We start from the raw sequence: 14,938 nt of genomic DNA on the forward strand, positions 1-14,938 counted from the left end.
ATCAAAAAGTTAGAAATGGGAGAAAAAAATAAAAAGAAGCCACAGTGGTAGTAGGAGGCTTTGCTATCTTTGTCTGATCAAGGAAGAAAAATATAAATAAGAACATAGAGGTCTGAATAATAGAATTAATAAGGTTAATATAAAGGATAGATATATTAACATTGATATCTTACAAATATATTTTTGAATATACCATATTTGAAAAATTACATGAATGGGTTATAAGAATTGACCATATGTTATTATTAGGCCCCAAAGAAAATCTTAATAAATTGTAAAATGCAGAAAATTACACAGGCCATGTTTTTGACCAAAGTATAGAAAATTTAGAACTTAATATAAAAAAGATTGACAGGAATTTTCAGCCACATGGAAATATGAAAAAACAACTTAATTTGCAGACTATTTAAAAACAATTTTTTAAAAACTTTAAAAATTATGATCTACACTGGTGCTCAAAGGAATGTTTATTGCCTTGATTTTTTTTTCTTTATACACAAGAAAGAAGGAAAAGAAACTATATCTAAAGCAAGAAGCTGGAAAGGGAACAATAAAATAAGTCTAAGAAAGAAATAGAGTAAGTAAACATGAGGAAGAAATTAATGATTTTGTAAACAGAAATAGAATCATTACATTCAAGAAATGGTACTATGAAAAATCCAATGAAATAGAAAAACTTCTAGCATGCTAATTGAGAAAAAGGATGAAGAAAAATATAGTCTTAGAAGTGAGATAAGAGTTATAATTGCAGATAAGAATAGATTGAACATTGTAAGGAAATGATATGCATTAATTTTGTTCTTTTAAATTAAAAATCCTAAGTGGATAATTCAATAAGAAAATAAAATAACGAAAATATATCCAAACCTCAGTAGGATAATAAACATGTACAAAACTGAAAAAGTAATTAAACCATATCCTTCAAAGGGACACTACGCTCCTGATTATTTGGGGTGACTTCTGTTAAACCTTCAAAGTACAGAATATTCTTTAATCTTATATATATACCAGTACACAGGGTGGTATTAAAGAATCAGAGCTCATGTTTACCATAATCAATTATGCAGTGTATTCCACATAATCTCATATTAACAACAGTAAAAGAAATGATTTGGATTTTGTAATAATGTCTAACATTTATTGAATGCTGTGTTCTAGGTTATAAGTTATAAGCACTTTGCATGTATTATCTCATTAAATATTATTAAAATTTTGGTATTTGCATTTTGTCCTCCTACCTGAAGCCATCATTAATCTTCCTTCTTGCTCTTCTTTCTGGAGGCTGCTGGGAGCTCTGGAAAATTAAAATTCAGTAGGGCCGTTCATCTTTGGAATATGGATTTCAGATTCAAGATTGTCAGTTATTTTAGAAATTTGTCAAAGGGGGATTGAAAACTTTACTGGGCCTTTTTTTTTTTTTAACTTTATTTACCTATTTATTTATTTATTTGGCTGCGTTGTGTCTTCGTTGCTGTGCGCAGGCTTTCTCTAGTTGCAGCGAGCGGAGGGCTACTCTTCGTTGTGGTGCGCAGGCTTCTCATTGCAGTGGCTCCTCTTGTTGCAGAGCACGGGCTCTAAGGTGCGCGGGCTTCAGTAGTTGTGGCACCCGGGCTTAGTTGCTCCGCGGCATGTGGGATCTTCCCGGACTAGGGATTGAACCTGTGTCCCCTGCATTGGCAGACGGATTCTTAACCACTGTGCCACCCGGGAAGTCCCTACTGGGTCTTTTAATAGGTGGTGTTGAGGTTTCTCTTATATTTTCCAGGGTTTTATTTATTTCTCCATACTGTGTTCTGCCCATATTACCTCCTTGCCCACAGTTGGGATATATGGCAAGCCACGTAAACAAAAACAACCAACTGGAAAAAAAATTTTTCAAAATAACAACAACTACAATTTACTGAGTGTTTACAATGTGACTGTTTCTGTTAAGCACTTTATGATTTTTACTTAATCATTACAGCAACCCTATGATGTATATATATCTGTTATTATCTGTGCTTTACAGATGTAGAAATTGAAGGTTTAAGAGCTTAAGTATTTTGTCCAGGGTCACACAGTAAAGAGTGAACTAATGATTAACATTCTTAGTATATAAAGAGCTCTCAAAAATCAATAAAAATATGAACAGATTAATGAATAAAAAGATCCAAAGATATGTTTGAAAATGGGTTAGATATTAGAAGATGATATTAAGGAAGTATGTTATTTTTGCAGGTTGTGATAATTGTATTGTAGTTATATATGAGAATGCCCCTATTTTTCCAACATGCATGTTGAAATATTAAGAAGTGTTGGGACTTCCCTGATGGTCCAGTGGTTAAAGGACTCTGAGCTCCCAATGCACGGGGCCCGGGTTCAATCCCTGGTCAGAGAACTAGATCCCGCATGCCTCAACTAAGATCTGGCGCAGCTAAATAAATAAATAAATAAGTAAATAAGTAATATTTTTTTTAAAAAGTGTTGCAAAGTCTATACTTTAAGTGGTTAGCCCAAAAAAATGTGTGTGTGTATAGATGGCAGATAAAGTAATTATGCCAAAATGTACAACTATTGAATCTAAGTGGTGGATGTACAGACATTTATTTTACTGTTCTTTCCACCTTTCTGTATATTTAAATTTTTTCATTTAAAAATTATATTTTTTAAAATACCGGAAGACAAAAGAGAAAAGAACATAAACAAAAGGAGAAACTACAAATGTTTAACAACCACAGAAATTTTCAAAGAAATGGGAATTAAAACAAAAAGTCATTTTACATGGCTCATGTTGGCAAACATGAAAAAAATATAAAACTTGCAGTGTTGGCATATCAAACAGGCAATGTAAATTGGTGTAATTTTCTGGAGGGCATTTTGGCAACTGGTATAAAAAGTGCCCCCAGTGTACACTTTTTAATCCAGCTTCCTTTTGAAATTTTCTCCTAAGAAAATAATTGATTAAATGAGCAAAGATATCAGTCACTGTACTATTTATAGTATTTTTTTAAAAATTGAGAATAACCTAAAAGTTCAAAGATAAGGGGTTGGTCAGATAAATCGATGGCTCGTCCATAGATAGGATTGCTACACTACCATTAAGCATGATGACATAGATCTTTCTAATACTTTCAGATGCTGATGATGAATTATTAAGTGAAGAAAACAGGTTATAGAACCATACAGAATTTGATCCTACTTTAAAAGTAAATCTGCATTTTCTACATGTTTATGAAATTGCTGAGTGCAGAGGATTGTTGTAACTAACATTTGTATAGTATAGCAGATTTATATTCTCAGTAGTCCTGACAGGAACCCTGAGATGTAGGTATTTATTTTGCAGATGAGAATACTAGCTCAGAGAGGTTAAGTGATTTGCCCAAGAGTCCCCAATTTCTGGATAGTAGAGCCAGGGCCCAACATCTCCCATAGGTTTGTCTAGGATATTGAATGTGGAGTTTCAAATTTAATCTCATTTTCTTAGTCTTTCCCCCACTCCTCTAAAGGGGGACAAATATACCTTCCAGTTCTTCCCAGTTCTGTGAAAGGTCAGTATGGTTGTTATAAGCAAGCACCCACTATAGCTACTGCTAGCTTCTTTCTGGGGAGGGAAAGAGGCAGTATAAATGTCATTATTCTGGTGCCACTGAACAGCAAAGGTCACTTTCCCTTTCCCTCCTCCTGGTCAGACCTGCAGAACCAAGAGAAGAGGCCAGAGAACCTTGGGGGTGAGTAAGTGATGAGGCGAAAGATAGTAGGAAGTAAGAGAGAGAAACTTCATCTGTATGTGCATATGTTTGTATGCAGTTTTTAAGGAAGAAAGTCATTTCCATATATATTGAAGATGCAAATAACACAAAACAGACATTATCAAAAATACTTTCAAAAGATTGACTGAAAGAGAATAGGAAAGAGAAAAATCTCCTCCTGGATATTTTAATAGCATCTCAAGTTCAGCAAAACTAAAGTCTTCTCCTCCCCAACCGGAGAAATTAATGTCTGTTTCCAATATCTGTCCTCCTCATCCAGTTACGCAAGGCAGAAACCTAGAGCCATTTTAGCACCTCCCTCTCCTCTTCTCCACCCCACACCCCATCTGTTACCTTGTTCTCCATTCATTTCCTAAATATCTCTGAAATTGGCCCACTTTCTCTGTTTCCATTGCCACGACCCTAGCTACCAATCTTGGTGTCCATCCAGTTCCCTTTTTGGTGGCAGGAGCCCTCTGCTTGACTCCCACCTGTCTCTAGCCTCATCTTGCCGCATTCCCCCAGCTTCTCTCTCTACTCCAACCACAGAGTCTTTGTTCATTCCCTTGCTTCATTCCTCCACAAAGCTGTTGTGTATGCTCTTCCCTCTGATTTGCCCTCTCTTACCTCCTTCTTCACCTTATTAACTTTGACTCATATTTAAGAACTCATCTCAGTTGACACTTCCTCTGTGAAGCCTTTCTGACCTCCCTGTGCAGATTAAAGCCCCTTGTTCTATCCAAGACTCTCACAGCACCTCTGAGCACTTATTATAGATGCTTTATTATTTACTGATTTGTGTGATTATTTGATTAATGTCTGTCCCCAGCTAGATTGTGAGCTCTTAAGATGGCAGGGACTGGATCTACTTTATTCTCCGTTATGCTCCCAGTGCCAAGCACTGTGCCTGCCATGAACAGTTGCTCAGTGATATTTGTTGAATGAATGAAGCATCCTAAACGTCTGGCAGCACTTAGAAATTCAGAATGCAGATTTGGTTTCTAAATTCTGATCCTGCATTGGATCGAAATTGAGATCTTGAGAAGTAAAGATCTATTAAGTTAGATTGTGTCATCTTTTATAGTACTTGTCCCAGTTTGTAATTACACATTTATTTTTGTGATTATTTCTGTTTTTGTCTTCTCCACTAGATTAGAATATATACAACAATGGGGTACTGTGACTGATAACTTTGCTTACCATTTTGTCCCCAGCCCTTTCCTTAGCACAGTGCCTAGCATACAAATGAATAATAAATATTTTTTGGATGGAGAAGCTGCTGGCTCAGAGATTACGTATGCCATGTTTATATATGTAACATGGGGGTAGTGAAATAACTTAAAATTAGGCAAACTCTCAGAAAGGGACTTTGACTATGATGGAGAATGAGAGTTCCTCAACCTAGAAACTCAAGATTTCTCTAAGTTGCTTGGGATCTACTACCTTCAGATCTAATGTCCTCTGCAGTTTAAAACTTTTGTCTTTTTAAGCCTCTGCTCTTTAAAACAAAGCAAGTTAAAAGACCTCCAGAATAATTCCATTGAATGTTTTGGTCTTTTTGAGTATCATTCTTAGTGAATGAAGGTGTGGCTCCCATAGTAAAACATAGAGTTATCAACATTTAGACAGGCTAATTCAATCCTGCACATGAGTTGATGTTAACTAGAGTGGGCATATGTAGCTAAAAACTTCCCTTTTGTGAAAACTCTGTTTAGGCTTTGATTTCTTGAGTGGTTTCCCACATTGATTTTTCCTATATGTGGCTCAGTGTCCTCATGTGTGAAATAAGGATAATACCAACTTCACTGGGGAGCAGTAGAAATTAATTAAAGTTTATTATCATTCCCCTATATATAATGTTTACAGAGAACTGGCATGAAAGGCATTGGCAACTGGTAGATTTTAAAGTTGCTGTGCCCTAAGGACATTCTCTTGGTGGCTTACTGCCTTATCACATACTTTTATGAGCTTTGTAGAATAGGCCTAGAAAAATTTTATTGAGGGACAGAGAGAATTTCCATCTTTTTTCAGAAGAACCATGGGAGTTTCTGAAGGTGGAGCTCTTTCCTCAGAGCCAATAATCCATAGCATTTAGATGGGGATACTCTGGGTATGACTAACCAGTTCTAAGGGACAGAAATTAGTCACAGTCACAGAAGCAAGAGGTAGCTCTGGGGTTATCACCAGCTTCTTTGAAGTCATCCTTCTGCCTTTGTTTAATTCCACCTTTCCAATACTATCATGATTTCTTGTTCTAAGTCATTCACTTATTTAGATAGGTTTTTAAAAAATGGCTTCAGGTTAACATGAAATGTGGAAGCATATTTGAAAATTAGTAAAGGAAAAGCCCTATTGCTTGTTTATTAACTTATTCAATAAATAACTAACACTGTTAGATACAAAGTACGAGATAAGGATTCCATCCATCTAAGTCCTTTGAGGTTTCAAGGTTCAAAACTAGGGATCCAGGGGGCAAGGGGAAAACTTGAGATCTGGACTGAGGCAGGAGAGAGAAGAGGCTGACATTGGGACTGAAGAGAGAACAGAATGAAGCCAACAGATTTCATGGGCCACAGCCTGTGGCCTGGCTCTGTGCCAGGCATGCTTCGGATCACAAGTCTGAAGGCAGCTTTGCACTTGAGCATCTCTTTGTTATATACCTCAGATGACAATATATTTTTAATCTCAGAGGGGCTCATAGGTAAAAAATAATTTTAAAAATCTTTTTTGAGACCTTCCTGAAGATTCCTCTTTTATCCAGAAAAGCTTTGAGTATGCAAACGAATTATGATATCTTGTCTGGGACTGTTTTTGCAACCTCAGTAAAGGCCCATTGATTGACCTTACGGTTGTAGCATCCAATTCCTAAATCCTCAACAAGCGCGTTCTGTGCCCAGAACTCTAATGGCTCCTGTAAACACCCTAAACGCTCTCATCTCTGTTAATTATGAGGATGTTTGTTAATGTATTATCTGTACATGTCTGAATATGTGAAATGTTTCATAATATGTATTTTAAAAATAAACAAAATACCTGGTTCCTGTGCTCAGTGATGTCATAACACTAGTTGTGTACAAGTGTACCCTGGAAATAACAATGTAAGTGACACATGATTATTTGAATCTGTAGGAGTTTACAGGAGTAAGAGAATTATGGCAAGAACACTTGGGAAGTTTTCTCAGAGAAAGTGGAAGTTGAGTTGGGCCTTGAAAGATGGATAATATTTGGATAAGAAGCAGAATTAAAGACCCAGAGACAGAAAAGAACTTGCTAGATGCAAAAGTTAGTGAGGAGGATGGACAGCTAAAGAGGGAGGATGGTGAGCAAAGCTGCCCAGTAGGACTCTGGGTTATGCCCTGGGAACTCAGGAGGGTGCTATTCACATAGTTCTCAGAGCTGGGCATGCACAACTGTACCTGGTGGCCCTGGTGGAGAGTATTGGGAAACTAGGGAATGATCAGAACAGTTGAAATGCAAGACTGAGAAGTTTGGACTTCATCCTATAAGAAGTGGGGAACTGTAGGAGTATTTTTGAGAAAAAAGATAAATGAAAAAAAAAAAAGAAAAAAAAAAGATAAATGATAGTGAAGTGGCTGAACATACAGGCTTTGAAGCTACTTAAAAATTAGTTTGATTTTCTGCTATATTCCTATATACTAGCTATATAATTTGGGGAAGTTACTTAAGCCTGAATTTTCTTATCTGCAAAATGGGTATAATGGTAGTTTCTTTATAGAATTATGTGAGAATTAATTGAATTATGTATGCAGTACATGACACATAGCAAGTGTTCAATAAATGGTATTTCATTATAATTTATCAGTGTTTAAGAAATTTAAAATGGCAGCAGCATAGAGGATGAATTGGGGGAGGAGAGATTGGTAGGCAGACCATCTGATTTTGTTTTTAAGTGATTTTTAACTTTAATTGTGAAACAAGTTAGTTGACAGCGACATATTGGTGTGAAGTGACAAAGGCTTTAGCTGTGGTTTTTGGAATAGAAGGTGGAAGTTGGAAAACAAACAAACCTGTATTTCATCATATCTATGATACCATCAATTATAAGATGCACCATTATTTATGTAGTACAAAAAAAAAGAAAAAATGACAAACTCTGACACAATGCTTATTATCACTTAGAATTTTTATTTTATACTTATTGAAAGAGCTCTTTCAGGCTTACTTAGATACAGATTTTAATCATACTGCTTTTGTAAATACATAAAAAGGAATATGTAAGTGAAATAAATTTCCTATTTCTAAGTTTTTTTTTAGCTATTCCTAAAACTTTTTCGCACTCACAGTCCAATTCTTCTGGATTACTTCCTGCTTCAGAGTCATCATTGTATGTGTGGTTTCATGTAATATTGTCCTCTGTGCCATCAAGAGCATGGGTGGTGCTTCATTTCTTTAAAAAAAGCTCTACTGTTGTCTCTGAGACTTTTTCCAAGCTGCGACAAGTTTGATGCTGGTGCTTTTTGGTCTTACCAGAAGGATCATTGGGGAAGTAAGTTATCAGACCACAACCAAGACTCACATTCCTTTCTGAAGTGGTGCTAAATGGTTTGTTGATTTAAAAGGCCAGGGGTTACAGTCATGCCTCCAGGGATAACAGCCATGTTCACATATGTGCAGTCAGTGACTGCTATGCCCCATAACACCTGGTCTACAGCAATTTTAACATGTATTCCAATTTCAGAGGAATGATAAATGTGGCGGGGGTGGGGGTTCATCTCAGGATTGATAGATCAGGTAGAATTGAAGCCCTAGCTTTTTAATTCTGGGAAAGTTAGTTAACTTTGCTAAGCAGACTTAGAAATATTGTGGTCACACCTGAAGTTGTAAATTACTCTGAGGGATGCTCTACCAGCTTCTTTTTTTTTTTAATCAAGATTTTTTTAAGGAATTATATAGCATGGGTAAGTATAGCAAAATGCCTGGATCTGAATTCCTAGAATTTGCTGACCCATACAAATGGCTGAAATTGTTTGAAACTAGCTAATAATTTAATAATAGTAATAATCTAATGATTTTTTGTCTTTGAATGCCAGGTGTTTCTGCACAATGAAATTTACTCATATTATTTTCATTCACTCCTACTATGGGAATACATACTAATATAATGATTTAACCTGATACATTAAAGTTCAAAGACCATAAAGTAGGCTTACTCAGTTTTTCTGTGAGTTGGTAGTGTAAAAACTCTACTTAGGATATAGAAACCTAGAAATCAGAAAATATGTATCCTTAAAGATGCCATGACAACACAGCTGTTTTGTTACAATAAATATATCAGCAGTAATTTTTGAAACTTTCTCTTTTAGGATAAAACTGAATCTCTAGAGATAATAATGATTCTACACGTTTGCACTATTTTTCTTTCATCACTTTTATTGTTGATCTATTTGGAAAACTCTGTAAAAGTTGTACATCGTAGCCAACAATAATTTTTACTTTTCCATATGCTTGAGGTTGAGTATGGGAATCTTTCTCTTTTAATCTTCATAGTGAGATATTTATAAGGAAGTGTGTGGTGATTGGAGTTCAGTCCACTTAGCAGAAAACCCAGGACTCAAACATTGTCATAACTTCTGGGTAAACCTCATTTTCTCTTACCCTTTTTTTCTAAGATAATGGCCTGAGCCCTGAAAGCAAGTTAATTTTCTATCCCATCTTGTCACATTTCTGTAATTCCATGGCTTCTTTGTTATCCCCAAAGGTATCCTCATCCCCCTTGTGTATTCTTGTAAGTGAATGAACCCATTATTGGTGGTGGTAGGATCCAGTGTCTGTCTACCATTTCTGCTCATGATAGAAGAATGTGTACATGTACAATATGCTGCTGTTAAGTTCTGTTTTTTGAGAGACCTTTCACTGGCAGTGGGAGGAATGGAGTCAGAGTAACAGTATCTGCTTCAGACCTGGGCTTGTCAGAGTTACAGACGCATCATGGGTTTGAAGTTCACCTCTGTCACCAGAGAGTACCAGAAAGGAGGAGGACTTGACCTGTGGTGCTCTCTCTGGCCCTGGGCCTTGCTGATAATGACACCTATGACACCCAGCTTGGTTTTTTTCTCTGATGCCTTTCAGTGCAGCCTCTTGTACACTTGAATCTCCTATTTGTTTGGTAGTCTAGCTTTGCAGGAAAGTAACGGCATAGGAAAGTTTCAAATAGGTTTCTTAGAGTTTCAGAGACATAAGGCCTCGGTGATCTTGAAAATGATTTTGGTAATTAACTGCCATAGCTAGGTTTTATCAAATGGCCTGGGAAATGCAGAATAATGAATGCCATTCCTGTTAGATCTGGAAGAGGTATTGGGGCCAGCATTTACGGAGAAAAGGTGATTTTAACTGAGGAGCGGTATTTCTGTAAAACTTTTTTCCTCTGGTTTCTTTCTACAATTGTTACCTGTAATTTCATCATCTTTTCATTTAATTCTGTACAATGTGATGTCTTTGGGGCCAGCGGGTATTTTTATCTGCTAGTTGTAGACGTGTTTGTTCTTAGGGCTCTGCAATGGCTGAGGGAGGCCAGCCCCACCCGCTCTCTGGTTGCTTGGCACCAACCCTCCTTGGTTGTTGGGCATCTTGTTTACTTCTGCCTTTAATTCCCTGCAGGTGCGTAAGTACAAGAGCATGATCCTGGAAGACCTGGAGTCTGCCCTGGCAGAGCACGCCCCTGCGCCACAGGAGGTTAACTCAGAGCTGCCGCCTCTCACCATCGATGGAATTCCAGTCTCTGTGGACAAAATGACTCAGGTAAGGGGCAGGGAGTGAGGTGACACAGGTGTGGGCGGGCCTCAGATCACTTTTTTTAGTTTTGTCCTCAGTGATATACCACCAGAGTGAGACACAGGCTGGAGTCTGATAGTGAAACAGTAGCAGCCTTGGAAAAGAAAATGTAGTGCCAGGAGAATGCTCCAGCCGAGGGCGTGGATATGGTCTTCTACTTCTGTTGGCAGTTTTTTCCTTTCACTTGGGCCCTTGGGTTAGATAAAGAAACTTTTAGCTGGAGTTGGTTTGGGCAGGAGACTATCAGGACTTTGATGAATCACAGTCAGGGGGGCAAGTAAACTTTCAGTCTTTCTTGGGCTGAGCTGCTCCTCTTTCCATATACATTCTGAATGCCACCACACTATTGCCAAGGAAGGCTCGCTTCTGCAGGGGGTAAGAATGGAAAACTCAGAAGGACACCCTCCTGAGTCATTGCTTTCCTCCTCTCCCTTTGAGAGGGGAAGTCAGAATGTACTTAGCCTGATAAATCAACATACCTCAGGGATTTTGCTGAGACTGTTCCTTATAAGTTTTTTTAGCTTTAAAAGTGATAGCTTGATCGAGATCAAATGCCTTTTTTATAACATCTTTCTACCTTATTTCTTTATTAATACTTCTAGCTTTAAATCCAGTTGTGAGTTTTCTTTCCTTATCTTATTCAGACTTCCCAGCAGCATTTAACATAGTTGATTACTCCTTCCTTCTAAAAATACTTTCTTCTCTTGGTTTCTGTACCCCACCCTCTCCTGAATATCCTCCTACCTCACTGGGTGCCCCCTCTCAGCTCTTGTGCTGGCTCCTCTTCCTCTTCTCACCTGATCAACATTGGCAAGTCCCAGGGCTCTATCTGTAGTTTTTCTCCAAGTAACTCATCCTGTCCTGTGGGCTTTATATCCCATCCGTATGCTATCTGTACCCCGGCTTATACCACTGTTAGATCTCCAGTACCTAACATGCCTGAAACAGAACCTTTGACTGCCCCCACTCTCCACTCCAAATGTGTTCCTCCCCTAGTATTCCTCACATCAGCTGATGGCACCACGGTCCATCTGGTTGCTCAAGTCCCAGCATAGGAGTAATCCTTGGTTTTGCCCTCACTCCCACACAAACCTCATCTAATTCATTAGCAAGTCATGTCATTTCATGTCTGAAATGTATTCTGAGTCTGACCATTCTTCTCAGTTCCCATCACCACCCTTGCCCAAGCCTTTAGCATCTCATGCATGGACTGTTTACATTGATTAGTTCTATTGATCTCCTTTCTGCTGCAGTCCACGCTCTACAGAGCCACCAGAGATTTTTAAAAAAACTTAAATCAGGTAATATCACCCTCTTGTTTAAGCCCTTTAATGGCTTTCCACTATTCCTAGAATCAAATTAGACTCTGCCATGGCCTCTGAGACCCTATATTAACCTGGCCTCTTCCAACCTCATTTCTCATTCTCCCCCTCAGTCACTGTGCTCTGGCCACACTCACCCTCTTTCTTCCTGTCAAACTCTCCAAGCTCTTTCTTTTACTTTTGCTATTTCCTCTGCCTGAAACATTGTTTTCCCAAATCATTGCATGATTGACCTTATCTTATTCAAAGTCTAACTCAGATATCACCTCCTGAGACAAGCCTTTCTTGATTATCCCATGTAATGAAGCTTTCTCCTCACCACCAAGTTACAGCCTAATACATCCCCTATTTTATTGTCTTTGTAACACTTACCACTACCTGAAATTATCTTATTTGTTAACATTATACTTCTGTGTGGTCTGTCTCTTCAGCTAGAATTGAGAGCAAGGGCTTAGTTCTGTTCTTCACTGCTGTCTATTGCAGCTGCCTGGCACCAGATAATATCTGTATTCTAAATGCAGTTGGCCCTCCATATCCGTGGGTTCTGCGTCTGTGGATTCAACTAGCCTCGGATTAAAAATATTGGGGGAAAAATATTGCAGAAAGTTCCAAAAAGCAAAACTTGAATTTGCAGCGCTGCACCTATTTACATAGCATGTACATTGTATTAGGTATTTTGGTAATATAGAGATGGTGTAAAGTATATGGGAGGATGTGTGTAGGTTATGTGCAAATACCGTGCCATTTTATATAAGGGACTTGAGCATCCTCGGATTTTGGTATCTGTGGTGGGGTCCTGGAACCAATCCCCTGCAGATACCTAGGGGCGACTGTAGTACTCAGTCAATATCTGTTCAGTAGATGACCTAAGAGGCAGAGCAGAAATGAATCCAGGGTAGTGGGTAACTGGATCACAAGTCTCCTGAGTGGGTGTTCACTCAGTGCAGACATTGATGCTGCAGCTCAAGAGATGGCACTTTATTTTTATCTAAGTCTGAACTAACAACTTGGTTTGAAGTAATGCAGCATTTTATAAATATAATGCTGAATTGTAATCTTGATTGTTGGATTCACAGATCTTTCTGTGGACACTTGAAGTATCTCTGGATAATGGTTCCAAAGGAAAGCATTATCCAAACTTTTTTCCTGTCATTTCATACCTGCTGTTATTCTATCCCTAGGACCATTCTGACTGGTTAAAGAAAACATAAAGTGAATCTTATCTGATTAATGTACAGAATCTACTCTCTATCTCAGATATAAAGTACACCTAAAGCTAACTAAGCTTCTGATTAAGAAGCTTACTTAATCAGAAGTAAGAAGTCGTCATTAAGGAGAAGGAGTGCACTATGTTTAGGTAAACTCCTCTCCTGTGATGGGCATGTTTTGCTTCTTTGTCACATTTGGTGTGTTAGGTTGAAATAATCTGAGGTTTTTATTATATTAAATCATGGCTACTGATAATTAGGAAAATTTGGGGACGGTCACAGAAGTCAGAGCAAACAGTTTAATTATCACATTGGAGGTAAAACATTTAAAACTATTGTTTTCCATTTTTATGAAATATGCACTCAGTAGAGCTTGGTGCAGTGGTATCTCCAAGGGAAGCTGGTACTAAGTCATGAGTCAGTCTCAGAGGTACTTTGTTGGAAGCATGCATCTTCTTTATTGTTGTACATTCCCTTCTTACCCGTCTCACCACAGATGATGAGTAAAAAATAACACATAACAAATAAAACAAACATGGTGAGGAGGAGTGAGCAGGGTGATGAAGAACCCAGCTCCCAGCTGAACGGGAATTTCTGAGGAGTTGGATCCTGGGGTTCCTCACCCCACAACCCTTTTTTTTTTTTAATTGTGTTTTATTTTGTTTTCCTCAAATATTTGCTTTCTTCTTAATGTTAGCCAAACACCTCTTTTTTTTTTTAACTTATGGATCCTAAAACCTTTCACTATTAATGGTAGTAAAAGCAGGGTTCTATTTCAAACCAAACCTAGATAGGCAAGGTTATGGGAATATAAAGCATCATCAATAGAATATACATTGGTACAATTTTTCCAGAGGGCAGGTTGTCAAAATTTTAAATGTGCATGTCATGCCCTCCAAGTAAGTAAAGATGTATGCTCATGGCATTGTTTACAATAGGAAAATCTGAGAACAGTGTGATTGAATAAATTATAATAGTGGTGTTTAGAATTTACATGGAAAGAAGAGCAGCTTAGCCCAAAAAAGAGACTAGAAGTGACTGTGCAGTGAAATATTAGACACTAAAAATGATGATTTTGCTCTCTATTGCAGTAGAATAATACTGTGGTATATTAAATTAAAAACTAGTTATAAAATAGCATTTCTTATGTACTCTAATTTGAGGGGTTTAGGGCTTTATTTTTGTTTGCTTTCTTCTACTTGGGGCGGGGGCGGGTAGATTCCCCCCCCCCCCCCAGGGAATACAAGATTGAGTTAATTGATCTCATTTGTTTAAAACATGCACACGAAACTTGCCTGTATGTGTGTGTGAAACTTTAGATGGATATACACCAATATATTAACAGTGATTATATATGTGTGGTGGCATTATGGGTGATTTTCAGTGTCTTTGTCTAATAAGCATGAATTTCTTTTATAACCATAGAAACCCCAGATTGAATCTTTTAAAGTGTAAGTTTGATGATGTGTCTGCTTTGTTTTGTCCAATGATTTTTTTAACGTTCCAGTGAAGATGTCAACTCTTTTCTCTCTCTCTCTCTCTCTCTATTTTTCTCTTCTGTAGCTACTGTGTGTTGGAAGGCACAACACTAAGTTCTTTACAGGAGTATCTCATTTAACCCTTGCTCTCCAGTGTGAGAGAGAGAGAGAGAGAGAGAGTGTGTGTGTAATTTCTATTATAGTCAAGGAAGAAGAGCTCAGATATGGTCTGTAGCCATAAAGGACAATGTAAGTTTAAGTGGACACCAATTCTAGAGTTGAAACCATATGGATAATTCATGACTTCCTTGAACTGATAAAATTCCAGAATTATAAAAGTGCACTGGAATAGAGATGGACTTTGGGTTAACCAGACAGCTCTCTTAATCATCTTATCTGCACTGAATGCT

The 14,938-nt window shown here is 37.7% G+C and overlaps 1 protein-coding gene across 14 annotated transcripts in view; it reads left to right on the forward strand.

Moving 5' to 3' along the window:
- Positions 1 to 14,938, forward strand: part of NRF1 (nuclear respiratory factor 1) — a 133,977-nt gene that overhangs the window by 60,528 nt on the left and 58,511 nt on the right. For all 14 annotated transcript variants that reach the window (XM_082473044.1, XM_082473041.1, XM_082473048.1 and 11 more), the window contains one exon: positions 10,347 to 10,487. In XM_082473044.1, the coding sequence (XP_082329170.1) occupies positions 10,347 to 10,487 (141 nt within the window). The remainder of the gene's footprint in view (positions 1 to 10,346; positions 10,488 to 14,938) is intronic.

Source organism: Balaenoptera physalus (assembly GCF_965194825.1).
Source record: "Balaenoptera physalus genome assembly, chromosome: 8".
Lineage (NCBI taxonomy): Eukaryota > Metazoa > Chordata > Mammalia > Artiodactyla > Balaenopteridae > Balaenoptera > Balaenoptera physalus.